The 21,237-nt window shown below is 34.5% G+C and overlaps 1 protein-coding gene across 2 annotated transcripts in view; it reads left to right on the forward strand.

Moving 5' to 3' along the window:
• The window catches only part of PLOD2 (procollagen-lysine,2-oxoglutarate 5-dioxygenase 2), a 101,702-nt gene that overhangs the window by 44,152 nt on the left and 36,313 nt on the right, over positions 1-21,237 (forward strand). For both annotated transcript variants that reach the window (XM_074298400.1, XM_074298401.1), the window contains exons 4-7: positions 5,334-5,497; positions 9,719-9,831; positions 11,252-11,315; positions 12,045-12,142. In XM_074298400.1, the coding sequence (XP_074154501.1) occupies positions 5,334-5,497; positions 9,719-9,831; positions 11,252-11,315; positions 12,045-12,142 (439 nt within the window). The remainder of the gene's footprint in view (positions 1-5,333; positions 5,498-9,718; positions 9,832-11,251; positions 11,316-12,044; positions 12,143-21,237) is intronic.

Genomic DNA, 21,237 nt, shown 5'->3' on the forward strand with positions numbered 1-21,237 from the left:
ACTAATAATTATACTAATACAGTATAATAATAGTACAACATACTAATACAGTATAAGTACTAATAAAGTACTAGCACAGTGCCTGGCACATAGTAGGTCCAGGATGTTTTTTCTCTTCCCCTTTTCACCTCCCCCATACCAACCACACAGGGATGATATCAAACTCAAAGTCCATGACCTAAGTAAGGAAGGTACTTGGCAAACTTTAAAGCATCATTTCAATGCCAGTAATTCCTTGGAGCATCAATTTTTTAGATATTATTACTTTAGATTTGAGCAGTTAACAGAGCTATTTTAATTGAGAAAGTGTTGGAGGACAACTAGATCTGTGGAAGAGGGAGAAATTGAGCCTTGCATGTTTTCACCTTGACTAACCTAGTAATATGTTGACTTTCGGTTAGCGATGGTGACGACAAGACTTGTTATAGAGGAAACTGTGATATGCCTGCTGGAGCCCTCAACTTTGCCACATAACTTGGCAATCTCATGTATCTACAGCATATAGCAGCCCAAGATTGAAGGAAGTGGAATTTTACTCCTATGTTTAAATAGACTCGATTCTTTTGGGAATGAAGTTTGTGGACTTTTAATTGTTGAACTTGGCTCTTTGTAATTCTGAGTAGCCAAAATTGCTTTAAGAAGAAAAACAGACCTCTCGTGCTTTGTCAAAGTTTAACATCACTAAAAGAATTTTAGGTGATTCTCCTGAGATTAATTATTAAAGAGCCATTCTTCTGAGGTCAATTGGTACAAATGTCAATGCTACACTTTATAATATTTTAAAAATAAGGAGATGCTCAAAAATCTTTTTAATTTCACATGATTTAAAATTTTTTAATATTTTAATTTTGAGAAATCATATGCTATATATTCATAATTTATATTCTAAGTAATATTTTCCTCAGGCTTGCCAATTTTCTGTTAATGTCCATTCCCAAAGATTTAGCCAAAGTTTCTATAGTTTAAATAGAATCTCACATCTGCACCAGAACATACTGGGCAAAAAATGGTACTGTGTGCCATTTTATGTTTAGATTTTCCATTTTAAATTAGAAATAAAGTCAAAGAAATATGAATGAAATTTTGTTGCTACTTAAATCCTTTTGTACAGCTATTTTTTTCTTTAATTCTTCAGATTATATAAGTATTTGCTTTAGAAATCTGGCATTTTACTTATAAATCATTTATGTCCCACTGGTTTTTAATATTATTATTATTCCTCTACTCTTTCCTTTTGCACTTCTCTTCCAGGTTAGTGTAATTTTATCCAATATTGCTAGAAATTTGGGATTCTCAACTGCGATATTCCAGTTTTCGTAAATAATTTGGATTGAGAAAGAGGTAATAGTTGGAAGAGATGGGGAAATTTTACAATGCACAAGCTTTAAGCAGAATTGCCAAATAAGCTTTTATTTTTTGAAAGAGAACAGTTAAAATGAGAAAAGCAAAATAGGATTGATTTGTAAAGTCATTCCTTATCAATTGTTACATAATCTTCTATTTTGAATTCAAGTTTCTGAGTGTTTTGCCTCTAAGCCAGCAGTGTAAATAATGCATCATAGTATCTTAAGTTAAAGCCTGCAAGGAGCTTTGAGAAACTTGGTCATTTTTATAGTTCTCCTTTCCCCAGGAGTTTCATCAAACTAGTTATTTCTAAGTGGTTACTCCTAGGAGGGAGTTCTGTTTGGGCTGGAACCCTTAAGAGTATTTCCAACACATTTTTCCAAGATTTAAAAGAAATTTAAATATTGACTCCTATGCCACTTTGTGGTCAGATTGTGAGGTGAGGTGGATATATACAATGCATTTTCCATTTGAGATAAAAAAACCAAGGAAAATATAGATTAAATGTTGTTGCTAAGTTGATAGCTTTGGGCTCCTGCCACCTTAGACTTTTATGCTACACATGAGAACCATTTGCTTTAGAAGATTTAATTATATGGATTTATTTTTACTCTTCCTTCCTTCCTTCCTTCCTTCCTTCCTTCCTCCCTCCCTCCCTCCCTCCCTCCCTCCCTCCCTCTCTTCCTTCCTTCCTTCCTTCCTTCCTTCCTTCCTTCCTTCCTTCCTTCCTTCCTTCCTTCCTTCCTTCCTTCCTTCCTTCCTTCCTTCCTTCCTTCCTCCCTTCCTTCCTCCCTTCCTTCCTCCCTTCCTTCCTCCCTTCCTTCCTCCCTTCCCTCCCTCCCCTTCCCCTTCCCCTTCCCCTTCCCCTTCCCCTTCCCCTTCCCCTTCCCCTTCCCCTTCCCCTTTCCCTTCTCCTTTCCCTTCTCCTTCCCCTTCCTCCTTTTCTCCCTCTTCCCTCCTTCCCTCCTTTCTTTCCTTCCTTCCTTCCTTCCCTCCTCCCTCTCTCCCTCTCTTTTTTGGTCATATTAAGTTAGGTTATATTAGCACATTACTTTAATACTTTTCAGTACTATTTCTGCTTTGGATTAAACATATGGATAAAATAATTTTTAAAGTAACAACAGAGGCTTTTTAAAAAAATAATCTAAATGGGGACAAATGCCATGAACAAGGGCATAAATAACTATAATTAGATAAAAGTCTTAGCAATAAAATTTATGACAAGTCATAATCCGGGTACCCTGGCTTACTTTTCCTCAAATATGACATTCCAGCTTTTGTTTCAGTGTCTGTACAATAGCTGTCTTCCATTCCTGGAACTCTCTTTCTCTGAATATCTTCTTCCTTCACTTTTTGGCTTCCTTCAAGACTCATCTCAAATTCCTCTTTTTTCTGTAGGAAGATTTTCCAGCCCTTCACTAGCTGCCAATTCTTATCCTCTGAGATTATTTTTGAGAGCAATTTTGGATGAGAAACTTGTTTTCCCAATGCGGATCTGTATAGGCCATGTCTTTTGTTCTCTTAGTTGCTTGAGGGGTGCTAAGAAGTTAAATGACTTACCCAGGCTCTCACAGTAATTATGTATAAGAGGTAAGATATGACTCAGTTTTCCCAATTGTGAACCCAGTTCTCTACCATATCATTCTGACTGGTGTGTGTGTGTGTGTGTGTGTGTGTGTGTGTGTGTGTGTGTGTGTGTGTGAGAGAGAGAGAGAGAGAGAGAGAGAGAGAGAGAGAGAGAGAGAGACAGAGAGACAGAGAGAGACAGAGACAGAGAGACAGAGACAGATCAGGAGAGACAAACATGTAATTATTAGTTGAATAAAATGTGAAAGCATGAAAAAGACCAGTTAATAAAACTACATAGTGTCTATTGCATTCCAAGCACTGTGATTAAGCACTTTAAAAGTATTTTCTCATTTGATCTTTACAACAATCCTGTGAAGTAGGTACAATTATTATCCCTATTTACAACTAAGGAAAGTGAGGCAGAAAAGTTAAATAACTTGCTCAGGATTATGGATCTAGTAAGTGCCTAAAGCCAAGTTCAAAGTCATGTCTTTTTGTTTTTTAACTATTTTTACTCAATATTACTTTATATTTTGTCCTAACTATATGTAAAGATAGTTTTTAACAATAATTTTTTTAAAAAGTTCCTTATTTTTACCTTTCCTCTCTTCCCTTCCCAAAAAAGCAAGCATGTTATACATGTTTTACATGTGCAATCAGGTTGTGAAAGAAGAATCAGAGCAAAAAGGGAAAATGAGAAAGGAAAAAAAAAGCACAATAATAACAAAAGTGAAAATAGTTTGCTTCAATTTGTATTCAGTTTCTGTGGGTCTTTCTCTGGATATGGATGACATTTCCATTCCAATTCTATTAGAATTGATTTGGATCACTGCATTGTTGAGAAGGATCAAGTCCATCACAACTGATTATTACATAATCTTTTTGTTACTGTGTACAATGTTCTCTTGGTTCTGTTAAACAAACTCTGCCTCAGTTCATGTAAGTCTCTCCAGACTTTTCTGTAGTCAACCTCTTTGACATATCTTATAGAACAATAATATTCTATTACAATCACATACAATAGTGTATGCATCCATTTCCCAGTTAATGGGCATCTACTCAATTTCCAGTTCCTTGCCACCATAAAATAGATGCAACAAGCATTTCTGCACATTTGGATCTGTTGCTGTCTTTTATGGTCTCTTATGATAGAGACCCAGTAGAGACACTGTTGGATCTAAGAATATGCATAGTTTGATAGCCCTTTGGTCATACTTGAACTTAGATCTTCACAACTGCAAGTCCAGTGCTGTAATGTGCCAACTTAATACCTTAGGTCAACAACTCAGTATCTCAATTTTATATCTGTTCCTCTATATTTTTGATTTTTTGATGAAATCAGAAATTCCATCTTTCTTTATTCTGCCTTACACTTCCTGCTTCTCTCTCTCTCTCTCTCTCTCTCTCTCTCTCTCTCTCTCTCTCTCTCTCTCTCTCTCTCTCTCTCTCTCTCTCTCTCTCTCTGACAGTTGGGTGAAGATTACACAGCTAGTAAGTGTTAAATGTCTGAGACCAGATTTGAACTTAGGTCCTCCTGACTCCAGAGCTAGTGCTCTATCTACTGTACTATCCAGGTGTCCTGAATGTTGTTCTTTTAAACCTTCCCCATTCTCATATTCTGCTACTTCTATCCATCCACATTACTTCATTCACTGTCTTTTGGTTAACAAGATTAAGTAGTTGGTCAGTTATACCAGTACCATTGTCTACACTTCAGTCTCTTGACCCTCAGCTATTTATACCCTATCAACTTTGCTACTCTTCAGATGCTGAATATTTAGCTTGAGGAGCTCATAAAACTATAAAACTAGGAATATTACAAATATATGCTATCTAACATCATTTAAACTTTCACCACTGCATAGCAATCCATTGATTCATTTCTGATGAAGGATCGTTCTTCCCATAGTAGCCCTTCCAGACCTTCTTCATTCCTTCCCCTCGACTTCTGGTAAATCCATTTAAGCAAAAAAAGGCTTTGAATGTGGCCCAACTACTATCTTTCAAGGATCTGCTTAGTTAAATGGACTTAGGCTCATCCCTTGGACAAGGAACAAGGTACAGGTGATAAATTCCTTTGTCCAGAGTATTTTAGGAAAAATCTACTGAGAACCATAAACGTTTGTGAGCTGCACTGTGGGAGAGAATAGTACCTACACTGATGGGGGATCATGGACCTTTGAAATAATCTTTGGTTTTGATTGTGATAATTTATAAAGAATCCAGAGAATTTGATATGAATTTTTTTCTGTGTACTTTGAGACACATTGTCTCCAAAATTTTAGTGCTGTTGAAAGCAGCTTTTAGGACATCCTATAGAATATCAATATTCCTGATTATGAACTTATTGAAGATGATCCTTCAGTTACTTCATAAAGAGAGGATGGAGAATATTTACCTTCTTTTTCACTTTTCCTTAGCTATGATGTCATCTTTGCTGGAGGTCCCGAAGAGCTACTAAAGAAGTTCCAAAAGATCAACCATAAAGTAGTATTTTCAGCAGATGGAATATTATGGCCAGACAAAAGGCTGGCAGACAAGTATCCCATTGTCCATATTGGAAAACGCTTCCTAAACTCAGGAGGTAGGTAGCACTAATTTCAATCATAAGAAGTAATGGAAAATAACACATTTAGATAGAATAGATATGTAACTTGATTCTGTATATGAGAACAAGGGGAATATAAGAAACTAAGTTGAAATCATTTCCTCTATAAAGATAATTTGAAGCACTCTTTATAATACAGAGAACATGAACCATAAGCCCCCAAATTTGTTTTTGAACCTTTGTTCTGGCAATAATTAGCATTGGAATTCTGGTCAAGTCACTTGACTTTGGTACCTCATTTCTTGCATATGTAAAGGGAAGATATTAACTGGGTGATCTCAAAAATTCTTAACAATTAAATAGATTTCTTTTGAGTGATTAAATTATGTAAGTACTGTTTTATAATTCCAAGTCAAAAGGTAATTTACAAATTCTGTTAATTATGAATTATTTCATAAAAGGTTAATTTTAGTTAGGAAGGCTTATCTTTGTCCTCAGATTTTAAGATTTCCTTATTATTTCCCATCCTCCTTTCCTTCCTCTATTATCCCTTTCTTCTTTCCTTTTTTTTCAGTCTCATTCAATTATCTTATTTTCTTTTTCTTTTTTTTTTTACTTTTTTCATATTTACTTCATTTACTCAATAAGATTGTCAGATTTTTGAAAGCAGACATCATGTCTTCTTTGTTATTCTTTTTTTTTAATAGTTTTTTATTTACCCAATATATGCATGGGTAATTTTGCAACATTGACAATTGCCAAATCTTTTGTTCTAATTTTTCCCCTCCTTCCCCCCTCTCCCGATGGCAGGTTGACCAATACATGTTCAATATGCTAATAAAAATTAAACACAATATATGTATACATGTCCAAATAGTTGTTTTGCTGCACAAAAAGAATTGGACTTTGAAATAGCGTACAATTAGCCTGTGAAGGAAATAAAAAATTCAGGCAGACAGAAATTCTTCTTTCCTTTTTAATAAAACATTTGCCTTTGGAAACTAAACAAGATTTTCCCATTTTTTTCTTTATTGCTTTTTTTTTAATTGCTCCTCTCTGCTTTTCAGTTTTCCTTCCCTATGAGATATTTTTATTTTTGTGTTGTTGCTACTCTGTTACTTGACTTGGATTTGAATTCCTGATAGTCATTTTAGCAGGAAGTTTTGGTCATGGCTAGGGAGCTGGTTTGAATGTGAGCAATAAGGTAAGAGTAAATTAAGCCATTTTTGGATTTGTTCAGATTTGTTCACATTTGCATAAAACAATTTGTTCCAATTGTGTAATTGGAGAAAATTTGATACAATTAAATAGATATACTTAAATTGTATCCAATTATATCAATTTGATAATCGATATTATATCAAATAAATTTTGATACAAGTAAATACAATTAAATAGAAGTGAAGCAATGTGGTAAATATAAGTTGAAAACTATGGTAACAGTTCAGCAGGTGGTCTTTTACATAGATGCATTACATAGTAATGTCACCGTGGTTTTAATGATACTTTTCTTGTCAGCTTAGGGATGTAGACAATTAGTTGGCAGGAATTTTAGGGAGCTCTCCCATTCTTATAGAAATGGGCACAAATGTTCCAATAAATGTTGAATGGACTGCCTCAAGAACTGGTGGAGTTCATCCTCCTTGGAAGTCTTCGATCAGAGGCTGGATTGGTCTACACATTGGGTATGTGATAGTGGGGATTTCTTTTGTATTGGACAAATGGGTACTAGATCCTTTTCACATGTTAAGTTCAGGTCAGTGGAAAAGGAATAGATTTTTGGAAATAGCAAAATAAGAACAAAAAAAGGTTATCAGGAAAAGGATGTCAGAGGCATTTTCTGAAGGGATCAGCTTGGTAATGTGCTCCATGGCCCCAAAGCCAAAGGAATGTTGGCCTCGCCCATAAATACTGGAAACAATTTGGAAAAAGATTTTCTGTCCTGTTATTGCAGTGACTGGTCAGAGGAACATAAAGTAGCTGTTGTTCCATGAGCTGTGTCAAGTTTATAAGATCATGCTTCAGGAGGCACACCTTGGCTCTTCTTTTCTTCCCTTTCCTCTTAGCTCTGGTTTCTCAAAGGAAAGGGCATTGTCTTAGAATTCTTCCCTTTGCTTTCCTGAATTTCAGTGGAAACATTTTCCTATTGAGGAAAAATAAGGGATATCTTACTTCACAGAAGCAAAAATAGTCTCTGTTTATAGCTGTTTTGGGCTTTGTTTCATAGTCCCAGAAGGGGATTTGAACCAGGAGAGAGATGATACTAGTGTTGGTTTCTTTTATAGACAAATGTTACTGGCAGGTTCTGTGCTTTTGCCATTAAAGACAAGGAGGACAGGCCAACTTTCATTCTTCCCTTTTTTGAATCTGGATGCAGTATATGGAGCCAAAGTGGGAGTTAGCAGCCACGGGAATAGTGAGATCAAGTATAGGGAAAAAACCACCAATGTCTCAGACATAAACCTCCGGCAGGATGCTCGAAGCCAGTTACTGATCCAACATTCCTTTTACTGATGTGAACATCTTTGGCATTAATCTGCTAGTGTTTCTTCCTTTCAGAGACATTGAATCCTTTGCAGAAAGGGAAGTGAAGAGAGACTTTTTTCCAAAACAAAATAAAGCTTTTTAGAAAAATATCCAAGGTCAATTGGTTTTAGTCTGATTCTATTAGATTTTGGTTACCTGTATTAATTTTGAGACTATGTTTGTCCAGGAGCATGGTGTATTGGACAGAATACTGGCTCTTGAATTAGAGGATTTGAATTTAAATCCTATCTTTGTGACATGAACAAATCACTTAATCTCATTTTTTTCTGTTCTGTAAAATGAGTTCAGGGAGATATTTATTTATTAGATGCTTCTGAGATTACTTCCAGGTCAAATCTAAGATTCTATAATGGGGAGAGAGAGAGAGAGAGAGAGAGAGAGAGAGAGAGAGAGAGAGAGAGAGAGAGAGAGAGAGAGAGAGAGAGAGAGAGAGAGAGAGAGAGCTAATATTTAGTAGATAGAAAGATGATTTTAGACTCAGAATAGCATAGATTCAGATCTTGACTCTTGATACATACTGACTATATGATCCTGTAAAAGTTATTTAACCTTTAAGAGTCCTAGGAAACTAAGTTTATATAAATGGCAAAGAGAATTTTCTTTGAAGCAAACAAGTTGACATTTGATAACTAAACAAATGAAGATACAGATTCAGAATGGCATATTCATTTCTCTCTCCCTTCATGTTACCAAAAAACCAACAACAAAAATAACAAAACAAAAATAGAGATAAACTTTCCTTCCAATAACTGATGTAAAAATAGAAAAGAAGTCATTTAAAATGGACTTTTAGGCTTATCCTGTTTGCCTAGTGCTATGGATCATCCTTATGCCATGAATGTTAATACTATATTTTGGAATCAGTTGCCATATTATATATAATAGATAGGTCTGACTTAGTCTAGTACCAGTTCAGGTTTGATGTTGGCATAGGTAGATCCTTTAATAGTTAATTAAATGAGGTTTACTTAGCTGTAGCATAGAAATATAAAAAAAAAGATATTCAGTAAAGATACTGTAGCACAGAATTTGGAAAACTGGGCTACCCCCATCTCCCTTGGCAAGTGAGATTAGTCATCAAGGTAGAGTGTGATTTATCGGGTTTGGGAATATTTGCCAAGTTTGAAGAGTCCTGACTCTATTTAATTGTAATATGTAATATATAATTTATGCTTTTAGGTTACCAGGGAGTCCCATCAAAATAACCCAGAAGCAGCTAGGGGGACCTAGCCAATCAAATGTCAAGGATAGCTTTGTGGCTTTTGAGGGGAAAGTTAGCCTGACTCCTCTTATAGGAAAAGGTACTCCCTGATAGATAGTGTCCTATCATATTATAAATTAAAAGTATTTTATTTAGCAGTTATGTTCAAGTCACTTTTTTCATTCTAATGGGGAGTAGTCATGGAGGTTGTTACTGGATCCATAATGAATGAAACTGACACAACCTTTTTTGTAGCAGTGGCTGCATTGATTTTGTTATATTTTTATATTTGAAAATATGTATTAAAGGGGGAAGGGACAGTGCCTGTACTGGTAGAGTGGAAAGTGAGAAGCTGGCTGTTGTTTGAAGTGAAAGCTTGACTGGGGCCAGTCATATATATGATAGCCTTGGGAGGTGTTTGCCAATTGAGGCTGTTTTGACCCAAGGACATTTGTTTTCAGAGATGACAACTTAAGACTTTTTCTAGGACCTTTTCTCTCCCATTGCAGGATTTGTTGGATACGCACCCTATATAAACCGCATCGTTCAGCAATGGAACCTTCAAGATAATGACGATGACCAACTGTTTTATACTAAAATTTATATTGACCCATTAAAAAGGGTAAGTGATAGCCCATATTTTCTGTCAGTTACAAATACTGCAGTTTTCCTTTCTCCCCAACCCCGAGGCATTTTCTTTAGTAGTTGGAAAGACATCACCCTTTTTAAGTATGGAATTGATTGATATCATAGTGACTAAGTGTCCTTGGGAAATAATTCAAATATGTTTTGTCGCTGAAAATGCATTTAATAAGAAATGAGTTATGGATTAGTAGAAAGGCAAATGATTTATAAATGATGGACCTGTTTTCTTTGAAAGGCAAAATGATCTAGTGGGGAAAGGTCTAGGTCCCAGATCTATCATTTATTAGCTGTGTGATCCTCTTCAATAGCTTGAATGTTGTAATGCCCAAAGTTGGCAGGGATATCAGAGAGATGTCAAATTTAGTCATATTCAAGAAGAAATGCCCTTTGTAACATCCTCCACAAATGATTCTCCATCATGTCACTTTCAAAGGCAGCCAAATGGTACTCATCCACTTCTGGACAGTTCTGACTCTTAGGGCAATTTTTCCTCATGAAAAGTCAAAATATATGTCTCTTTACTTTCCACTTATCTTCTAGTTCTATTCTCTGTGCCAAGTTAAAATGTCTGATCGTTTTTTCACATTATATCCTGTAATATGGTTTAAGATTGTCATGATGTCCATAAAAGACTACAAAACCCTTTCATTTCCATCACTTTGTACACCAGTTTCCACTGCCCTCACTATCCTCAACCCTCCTTTCTAAAGATGACTTATTTTGTTGGTGCTTTTCCATTACTGTGTCTCTCAGACTAAATATATGACCATAGATTAGTCACTTAACTTCATAGTGTCCCAAACCAGGGCTTTTTAAACTTTTTAGCTTCATGACTCCTTTTCACCTGAGAAATTTTATGTGACCTAGGTATGTAAGATATGTATACAAATCAAGCATTTACTAACAATGATTCATAATTTCATGACTCCCACCTTTAGTTATTATATTCCATATAAGATCCAATATAAGATAGCAAACCAAAGGTTAAGAAGTTAGGTCCAAGATAACATGAAGAATGTAGGTTAGAGTTAAATTTGGTGCTCTGTATTGGGAGATGTAGTTTCCATGCTAAAAGTTCCCTCAACTACTGAATTCAAAGCTTCCAACTCCACCTTTCCTCCAACAGAAAATTGTTATAGAAACAGAGTTTTGCTAAGAAACTAATAGAATGGATACAGATCATGAGAACTCTACTGCTTATTCACTTGAATAAGTGGCTTTCAACTAGATTTTTTTATTCAAGTTTTGCCAAGTATTATATTGACCTTGTTAAGCTGAATCCATCTGCTTTGCTCCTTTAAAAATATATTTTAAAAATGTATTTTATAAAACTAATGTGATAGCTTCAGTAATATTATCATCTCTTAAATATGTTTTTTTTTTATTTCCATTTTTAGGAAGCTCTTAATATTACATTGGATCACAAGTGCCGGATTTTTCAGGCCCTCAATGGAGCTATTGGTATGCTTATGAATCAGTTATTGAATGAATATAAATACTCTAGTGATTTCCATTGCTTTGTCAATTTCTTCATTATTTTTAGAAAAGTAAATTTAGTTTGGGGTTCATTAAACAAAGAGGATCTTGACCTAGGGTTTATAAACTTGATTGTGAAGATATTTTGATAACTGTATTTTATTAGACTTGGTTTCTTTTATAATCCTGTGAAGTTTGCTTCATGCATCATTTAAACATGCTATTCTGAAATAGGGACTATAAGCTTCCTCAGATTATGAAGGGGAAAAGGAAATAACAAAAATTTAAAAAAAAGTCAAAAGATTCTTATTAGGCTAAGTAAGAAGTTTTGTTAGCTCCTTTGGGTCATTTAATAAATGAGGTTTTTATTTTTTTTATTTTTTATTTTTTTGGTTTGTTTTTAATTATATCCCATACGTCAGGAATGTTAACCTAGGATATTTGAACTTTTTTTTTAATATTTTCAAACCTATTTCAGTATATTCGTTTTATTTTGAATCTTATGTGTTTTATCTTGTGCATTTATAAACCTTATGAGAATGGATTCGCCAGATGGCCAAAGGAAACCCAAAGACATGAGAATTCCCGCCATAGTGACTTGCAGAATTAATCATAGGGGATAATGCATAAATGGACAGAACCAGGCCTGATCTCATTTGTAATTGTTAATACATATGGTTTCTTTTACATTCAAATCTTTCTTCTCTCCCTCAGATGAAGTTCTTTTGAAATTTGAAAATGGAAAAGCTAGAGCAAAAAATACTTTTTATGAAACATTACCAGTGGTGATTAATGGAAATGGCCCAACTAAAGTGAGTATTTGTCACTTTTTTTGCACATATAATATGATTTGTAGATTAGAGATGACTACAATGTCATTGAACAAGGCCTGTGTTTATGGATGCTTTGGAGCCAATTGGCTTGTTTTACTGGTACAGAGTCATTTGGCTCCTGTTTATATTCACCACAGTGATTCTTATTTAATTCACATCTATGTGGGGTTTCCACTTCTAGCTTCTTGATGTCAAACTCTGATTTAATATTTTTTCATATAATGACTACATTAATATCCTTCTGGCTTTAAGTACTCCTATTTTAAGAAATGTCCAAAAAGTTATTTTTTAAAAAAATCAGTGAACCTATCAGACAAAGCCTTTATTTAGAATTATATTTTGATAATGATTGATTTGTAATGCTAATTATATAATAAAGAGGCAGTATGGCATAGTGGACATTAGGGCTAACTTTGTATCTAGGAAGTGCCTTTGAGGTATTGCAGCTATGTACCCATGAGTAAATTATTTCACCTTTTAGTACCTCAGGCAGTCTCTAGAGTTACAAATGAAGCACCGGACTGCATTGGTAGAGGGTATTTCCACACTAATAGTTCACACTAAAGCAAATAGAGATCTAGAGGAATATACACCATTCTCTCTCCCTACCTCTATCCAAAAGAAAATTTACATTTCTATAGCATGGTATATAAAAAGTTTGCCAATATTGGAGTTAGTTCCAGGACCTGTTCTTGTATGGCTTGACACTCTACTACATTCCTTAGAGACCCAGAGTCACAATAATCTTAGAGATTACAAGGGCACAGGTAGAAATCCCACAGGCAGCTGCAATTGGCTCATGGTACTGTTAGTGACTGAGCTTTGCTTCAATACCTTGAGAAACACAGACATCATTCTGTTCTATTCCCTCTGCTGGAAACCATTTCCAATTTCCCAAACTCCTATTGTTTAATCTCTTTACCCCCTGACTCCAACTCACTTTCCTAGGTTTATATTATGTGTAACTCCCCTCCTCATACTGAGTACCGATCCAGCCAAAATGGTTGTTTTCTGTTGTTTGTACATGACTATCTTTCTATTTTCTGGCTCATTTTCTTGACACAAACTTTTTTCCATGTCTGAAAAACCCTTTCTCTACCTCTACATCCCTGCACCCCTCCACCTGTTCTTTTTTTTTTTTTTTTTTTTCCTGAGGCTGGGGGATTAAGTGACTTGCCCAGGGTCACACAGTCAGGAAGTGTTAAGTGTCTGAGACCAGATTTGAACTCTGGTCCTCCTGAATTCAAGGCTGGTGCTCTATCCACTGCGCCACCTAGCTGCCCCGCCCCTCCACCTGTTGAGAATCTGGAGTTTCCTTCAAAGCTTAGCTCAGATATTATCTTCCTGAAGGTTTTCCTAATTCCCCAGGTATTAATGTCTCTTTACCCCCCTCAAGGGAATTATATTTATTGCTTATGTATGTGTAGATAAGCATGTATTTATTGACTTATATACATGCTATGTATATACTCACACTCTATATGCATATGCACACATATACCTACATAGATATAACCTAGATCTGCATATGTTTGTGGACATATACATGGGTGCATACACATGCCCATACTGCTCTCACCAGTTATAATAGAACTTCCAAGCTGGCTGGTTGGGAATTTTTTATTTTGTTTTATTTTATTTTTGGTTTTATACAATTAGCACCTAGCATAGTGCTAGGAAATTATTAGGTAATTAATGAATGCTTATTGATTATTACTATATGACCTCATTATATGGTTATAATTGTGCACCATGAGAGTCTCCACCCTTCTGTAGGCATAAATTAGTTTTATACAGGGGTTATTACATAAGGACTCAGATTTACATGTAGGTACTACTATCTTTACTATTTAACAATTAATATCATTCTTTTATGAACTGGTACAAGGAAGTTTCCTTGTTTCCCACAGCTATTCAGTTGTGCTTGCATGAGTAATGCTTCTCAAATTTAAGACAACATCATTATCAACAATAACTCACATTTAGATATCACTTTAAAATTTTCAGAGCTCATTTCAATAATGAGAATGACTAAATCTTGAGTTTGTTGCAGGTGTTAATAGATCTGTTGGATTCTAAAATTGTATATTTTGTCAGTTGAATGTTTTGAGTTCTTAATGCTTGAAGTTTTAAAGTAATTTTCTTTGATCTGATGGGATTAGATGCACAGAACTCTCCGAACCTTAACATTCTATTAATTTGTTATTATTATTGTTATTATATGTATGACTCAGTTGATTAGTTAAAATTAAACTTACTAGATATCCTTACATCATAGTTCCACAGGTTGCCAAGGCCAAAATATTTCATCACCTATTGGCAATGAGCTTCTCATACTTAGCTAGTCTGGTCTCAGCAGATTCCCATCTGTTGCCAGGACCATGGTTGGTGACTTTCCAGTCTGATGGAACCTGCCAGAGTCTGTGTTTCACTGGCACAGCCCTTGCCAAGACTGGGTCAGGGCCACTCTTACTCATGCCATGAGAGGTGCTGGAATCGGACTTACATGAAGCTACTGTAAGCATTTAATATGTAACAATTGTAACCTGTAGCAAGTGAAGAAGCAGGTATCATAAATAACTTGCCCAAGATGTATGAAGTTCTCTTTACCATGATGCCTTTTAATAGAAGATTAGTTAAAAAGATAATATTCACTTATCTTTATAGGTCTTTACTATGTATAAGTCTTCCTCAAAGACTTTCCCAGTAGTCTTGTTTTTTAAGTGTTTAAAAAATACACTGAGTTTTTGGATACTTTATCTTTTCTCCCCACCATTAAAGTCTTCAGTACTTTGAGGGTCAGACTATTTTGGTTTTATTTTTGCATATCCAGCACTTGGCACAACAATCAATAAAGTCCCTATGTGTTGCTGTTTGTTGATACATTATAGTACATAATAATCTTCATCCCTACTAAGTTTAGGATCATTGAGGTTCAAGTTGAGAGAATGTAGAGAGCATCTAGTATTCAGCACAAGAACAATTACACAAATAATATTAAGCATTTACTGTTAGTAAAACACTTTAGGAGATGATGGAAATTCAAAGACAAAAATGAAACTATTCATACCCTAAAGAGTCTATTTTCTTTTTAAGAGAGAAAACATGTACAGAGATAAGTAAATAAGGATTTGTCCAAATTAATGTTAGTCAATCATTTAGACATCAAACACTTAATAAGCACCTATTATCTAGAGAGAGTTAAAAGAAGTTCTTGTTTTCAAGGAGCTCTAAATCGAAAGGAGGGAGGACATACAAGCAACAACTAGGCATGCTATACACAACATTAATTGGAAATAATTAACAGCGGGAAGGCACTAGAATTAAGAAGGATTGGGATAGTCTTCATATACAAGGTAACATTTTAATTGGTACTTAAGAGAGGCTAGAGAAACTAGGGGATAGAAATAAGATGGGAGAATATTCCAGAAGTGGGAGACTGCCAATGAAAATATCTAGTATTTGCATTTAGAGCATGCTGGTTTAATAACAGCAGTGTCCACTATGACTAGAACAGAGTATGTGTGTCTATCAGAGAAAGGATAAGGTATAAGAAGACTGGAAGGGGAGAGGGCATGTTGTGAAGGGCTTTGAATACTAAACAAAGAATTTTATATTTGATCCTCCAAATGATAGGGAACTATTAGAGTTTATTGAGGAAGGAAGATATTCACTTAAGAAACATCCCTTTGGTACCTGAGTAGAGACCTGTGCCAGGGAGACCAACTAGTGGGTAGTTGTAATTTCAAAATGGGAAAAGGGGAGTACTAATAATTAGAATATCAGGAAAGGCTTTGTCTAGGATATGTGCTTTGAAGGAATTGAGTATTTTGAGAGGTAGAGTTGAGAAGGACATGTATACCAGATATAGAATTAGAATGTTTAGAAATGACAATGTGTATGCCGACATGAAATATATTGAGTGAATTATATCAGCAAATCAAAATTAAAGGATTCTTGAATTCATTGAAGCAAATTTCTTAAGTTAATATTACAAGAAAACTCAGAATTAGCTGATGATTTGAAAGTCTTAATGCGGATTTCCAAAGTGCCTTTGGTATTTGGAGATGGCCAGTTTGCGGCTGATACCTGGGGAACATCTGGTTCTTATAAGTCTTCTTTCCCTCATGCTCATAAATGCTATTAACAACTGCTGAAAAATGGGACTGACTGATAGATTAAAAAGAAACAAGTAAAGGGAAGAAAAAGGTTGTTATGGTGTCACTATCAAACCACAAGGATGCATAAATTAAATCAAAAATTAGATGCCAAGGAAAAATCAAGTCCAGCTCTAGGGCTATTCATATGTTCTGCATAGTGCCACTGTATTTTTCTAATTCTGGCAACTGTTAGTTTTTCATGAATGCCAAGAAATGTCAAAGAAGGCTTCTAACTAGAAATCAGAACTCATTTGACTCTAAATTTGAGCTGGTATCTACTCCATCAATTCTTTTACCCTTCCTGTTAATAATCACTCTTTACTTGAAGTTGTAGTCTGGTCATTCTCTTCCTTTTCCTCCTCCAAGTTGGGCAAGAGTCATTGAATCTTCATGAAGTGGAGTGAGTAATAACTTTGTTCCACAGAGTTAGCCTTAGTAAATGAAATGCAAAGGAAGGAAAGACTGACTGAATGTACATAGGTGGGGAAGGAAGTTTTATAAAGTTTATAAAGTTATAAAGTCTTGACTGTAACAAGTGGGCTCTAGACAAAATGATAATTTACACTAAATTTTGTTGTGCCCTTCTTTTTGTCCTCTGATCTTTCTACTTCTTTGGGAGTCTTTCTATGAAAAGCAGTGTTGTTGGGATAGAGAACTGATTTTAGAATCAGAACGACCTGGATTAATTTCCTATGTGATACTGGGTCACAACCTTGCATTGCTCTAGGTGACTGTCCAAACCACGAGTTGCAGAGAAGATGAGGGAATTTCCACATGTAGAAGTTGCATGTCAATGGACTCCTAGGTCCAGTTTATTTTTATTTCATGTTTCCATACCTTAATATGATCTTCTAGTGGTACTGTTATATTAAGAATGATCTGTATTCCTATGCTCTTCCCCAATTCATATTTTTTTAACCTCCCCTTAGGATTTTTCCCAACCTCCCAACTCAATCACAATAATTTAGCGATTTAACAAAGCCAAAATGACTTTCAAGACTATTTGTAAATAGTAATAGTAATATTAATAGTAGTAGTAGTAGTAGTAGCAACAGCAGCTGCAGCAATAATGACTATTTCTAATGCTCGAAGTATCCCGGGATTTTGATGTGTCATCGGGTTACTCACATCTGACTGAAGTCCTTCAAACTGGGTTGTCATGGAGATCTCATTTCAATTCCTAGAGAGTCAATCTTTGATCCTTACTTGAGATAATTAAAACAGTAACTCATATTTCCAAACTACTGCAAATTTTCTAAATACTATTTAGTCATAACAACATTGCAAGATTATACAAGAGTAATTATCTCAATATTACAGATGAGGAAATTGAAACTCAGAAATTTTAAGTAACTTTCCCATGCATTGATAGTTCCAGGATTTTAACTCATATCCCCTGACTACTAATCCTGTGCTTTTTTCCATTGTGGAGAGGGAATAAAGAAAGAGGGCTACTCAGCATGGGTTAGGAATTTTTAAATTCACTAGAAAATATTTGCAAGTCTGGTAGTGTTTATGGGAAATTGGGCCAAAATTAACATTAGCTTAGCATTTTTTTTTCCAACTGTAACTGACTCATTCTCTTATCTATTTAAAAATTTAAAAATCTTACTTTTGTTGTTTTTTGCATTACATTTCTTCTGAATATATTCCTTCCCCTTGTACTCAAAGAACCATTGCTTGTTATAGGTACTTTAAAAATTTAGGAACAAAACAGTTCAGCAAAAGTGAATATTATATTAACCATTTCCATTGTATAAGTGATAGTTCCCCACTTCTGCAATTCAAGGAGGAGGTACCTTTTCTCATGTCTTCTCTTGGTTAACTATTAATCTTGACTGCTACTTTTCTTTGAGACTTAATGAGAGAATTCCTAGAAGGACTCTCCATGTTCCTATATTCCACAATAAGGAAGGAAGAAATGAGCTGTTTTCTTTGTGGATGTAGATAGAAATGGTCTTTCCCATGAAAAGAAAAAAAAAAAGATCCCTATGAATTTTAATACTCCATTTTTGCAGAACAAAAGAATACTTATGTTGCTTTGAAAGGGAATGCCAAGATGCAAATCGTTTTCTTCTATGGTAAACCGAATTTTTCTGAGTGTACATGCTGTTGTATTAAAAGTGAAAGTTCTTTGCCTCCATCAAAATCTTGCTCCAGTGGTTTTTATGTGAGGGAGTGGCCCTGCATTCTAAGAGGTTCTCCCTGTGGACCCCAAACTTTGGCAGATCTTCCTTAAGCTAGAAAAGCTTTCAGGATAGCTGAAGTTTGGCTTAAAGATTCATCACCAGAAGATTAATTTACAGAGAAACTTTTTTTTCCCATTTTCAACAATTTATGCAAATAGATGAGGTAGATATGGGGTTGTGACCTCTAATATGAAGGGAGAACCTTATAAACGACATCATGGATCCTTAAGCTAGAAGTTAATGACTACAAAAGAGAAGCTATTTTCTATTTTATGATAACTCCTTGGAATATGCCTGTCATTAAGAGCTGATTTAGGTTCTTAAGTATCTTTTAAAAAAAGCATTAAAATATTCATCTTTCTCAATAAGATGATTTATTACTAATTCTAATACCCCGGATTTTGCTATTCCTTTTCTTCTAACAAGGTTAGAGTATGTATATTTTAACATCTTCTTGAGATGTTTAGGAATAGTTTTTATTCTCATCAGAGCCACACAGAAATTGAGCTGCAGGAAGATGTAGTGAATATAATCTAAATATTCAAATAAAGTATCATATAAGTATTTAAAAAATTTCTAATAAAATAATTTATTTTAAAATAAAAATGTAAATTTAATTTAATTTAATAATTTAATAAATTATTTAATTTATTTTAATAGTAATTTTATTTAATTATTTTAATAATAATAAAATAAATTAATTTAATAAAATTTAATTTTAATTAAAATTAAAATATTTTATTTATTCCTTCACATTGTGTTCAATCCAATACCAAGAGAATTATCTCTTTTAAAAAATAATTAAAAAAATAAAATGGAGTAGGGGATTCCGCAAAACAAACCAATACCTCAATCAAGACACTCTTTAGTGTCTTATACCCATATTCTCCCATTTATGTAAAGAAGGGAGAGATGTACATTTTCAGGAAATATTTCTTTTTAAAATTAATTTCATTTGCATTAAAACAGAGGAGCACTTTAATTTCCTACATATATCATCAAATAATGCTAAGTATTAAGGTCATGGTGACCTTAGAAATTTGCTTGAGGCATTCATGCTTGTTTTCCAAGGGACTTTAACAAATAGAATAGCGTGGCCCAAGTTTGGTTGCCATTGAAAATGACGTCACATTTGGCAAGTTCATTGGGATTGTGAAAGATCGGTGAAAACATCACTGCTGAGTGGAATGGGATTGCCCAGATCCACTATTTAATGGCATAATCAGTTTTTACTCATTTTAATAGTTGCCAGAATAACTGTCTGAAAGTTTTACGGAGAAAACAGATGCTGTAACAGGGGGGAAAAATCCTACTGTTTGAATTGCATCAAAGATCCAGGAAAGGGAGTGCTTTAGGCTGTATTTCATTTTTATTCTAAAAAAATTGATGATTGAATTAAGGTGAAAAGCAGATTATAAAAAGATGAAGTGTCCTTTAAAAAATAAAGTGAGACCTTTTGACCTTAATAATTTTTGAAAGGACAATTAAATTATCCCAGGAGTTTGGATGCTACTAATAATTTAATATATGAATTAAGAATTGGCCCATGATGAATTTAAGTATTAGAATCATTCTCAAAGTTTATATTTAGAAGTTTAGTTGGGTCCTTTTTAATTTAACTTCATTTACTTCTTATGAAAGTTGTTTTGCCACCAAAAAAAAAAAAAATAAAGATTAATGAAGGATGATATTGTGAATTTTCCAGGGGCCAAGTTTCCATCATCACTAAATAGAATTTAGCAAGAGAACTCATAAACCACAATTTTAAAAAAAGCTTTTCATTGTAGAATAAGATTTTCCTGTGATTTTAATAAATGGGTGATGGGTGTCAGGTTCACTTTGATATCTGGCAGTGAAAATGATGTAATTTTTTATTGTAGTGGTTCACTTAAAGGACATCATAGTGGTTCTGTAGATGGAGAATGTTTTTAAAAGCTTGACATTTGGCTAATGAATTTCATGACTGCTTATTTCTTATCTGTCAGAGGAGCCTAATTCTTGAATTGCCCTTGTTCTTGGCAGAAATGAGGAATGCATTATTCATCACTGTAGTGTTTCTTTTCAAAGAACAATTTCCATTTAGTAGCTGGATGTTCATATGTATGAATATGCCTATATATGGATATACAACTATAAACAATGTGTTTTGGGACCATGCACACATGCATATGTACATATAAGAGAAATAATCAATATTTATATAGTATTTATATAAAATTCACAAAGTATTCTCTTTACATTATCTTCTTTGAGTCTTGTATTTACCTTGAGAGACAGGTTTTGTGTTTATTATTATTCTCATTTATGGATTTCATAGAAACTGAGGCAAAGTCTTCATGAACCATCCTACCCTACCATTTATATTGAATATTTATCCTTTTGGTTTCCCTATCATCAAGTTTCAATCAGCTAAACAGCTCTAGTTTCTTCAGTAGATCCTGATATGGAAAGAACTCAAGTCTCCTTGCCATCCTGATGGTCCTTTCCTGGATACTTCCTTGTCTATCAATGCCCTCATTTTAAAGCCAAGATTCCCAGAAGTGAATGTATTACTGCCAATGAGGTCTGACAAGGGCATTGTACTGGGTACAGTACAGACTAAACATCTCCCTGTGGCTGGAATTGATCTTCCTCCTACTATGGCCCAAGAATGCATTAGCTTCTTCTGGCTGACATAACACACTGCTGACTCACTGAACTTGCAATTCACTAAAATATTCAAATT

Source organism: Sminthopsis crassicaudata, chromosome 3, assembly GCF_048593235.1.
Source record: "Sminthopsis crassicaudata isolate SCR6 chromosome 3, ASM4859323v1, whole genome shotgun sequence".
Classification (NCBI taxonomy): Eukaryota; Metazoa; Chordata; class Mammalia; order Dasyuromorphia; family Dasyuridae; genus Sminthopsis; species Sminthopsis crassicaudata.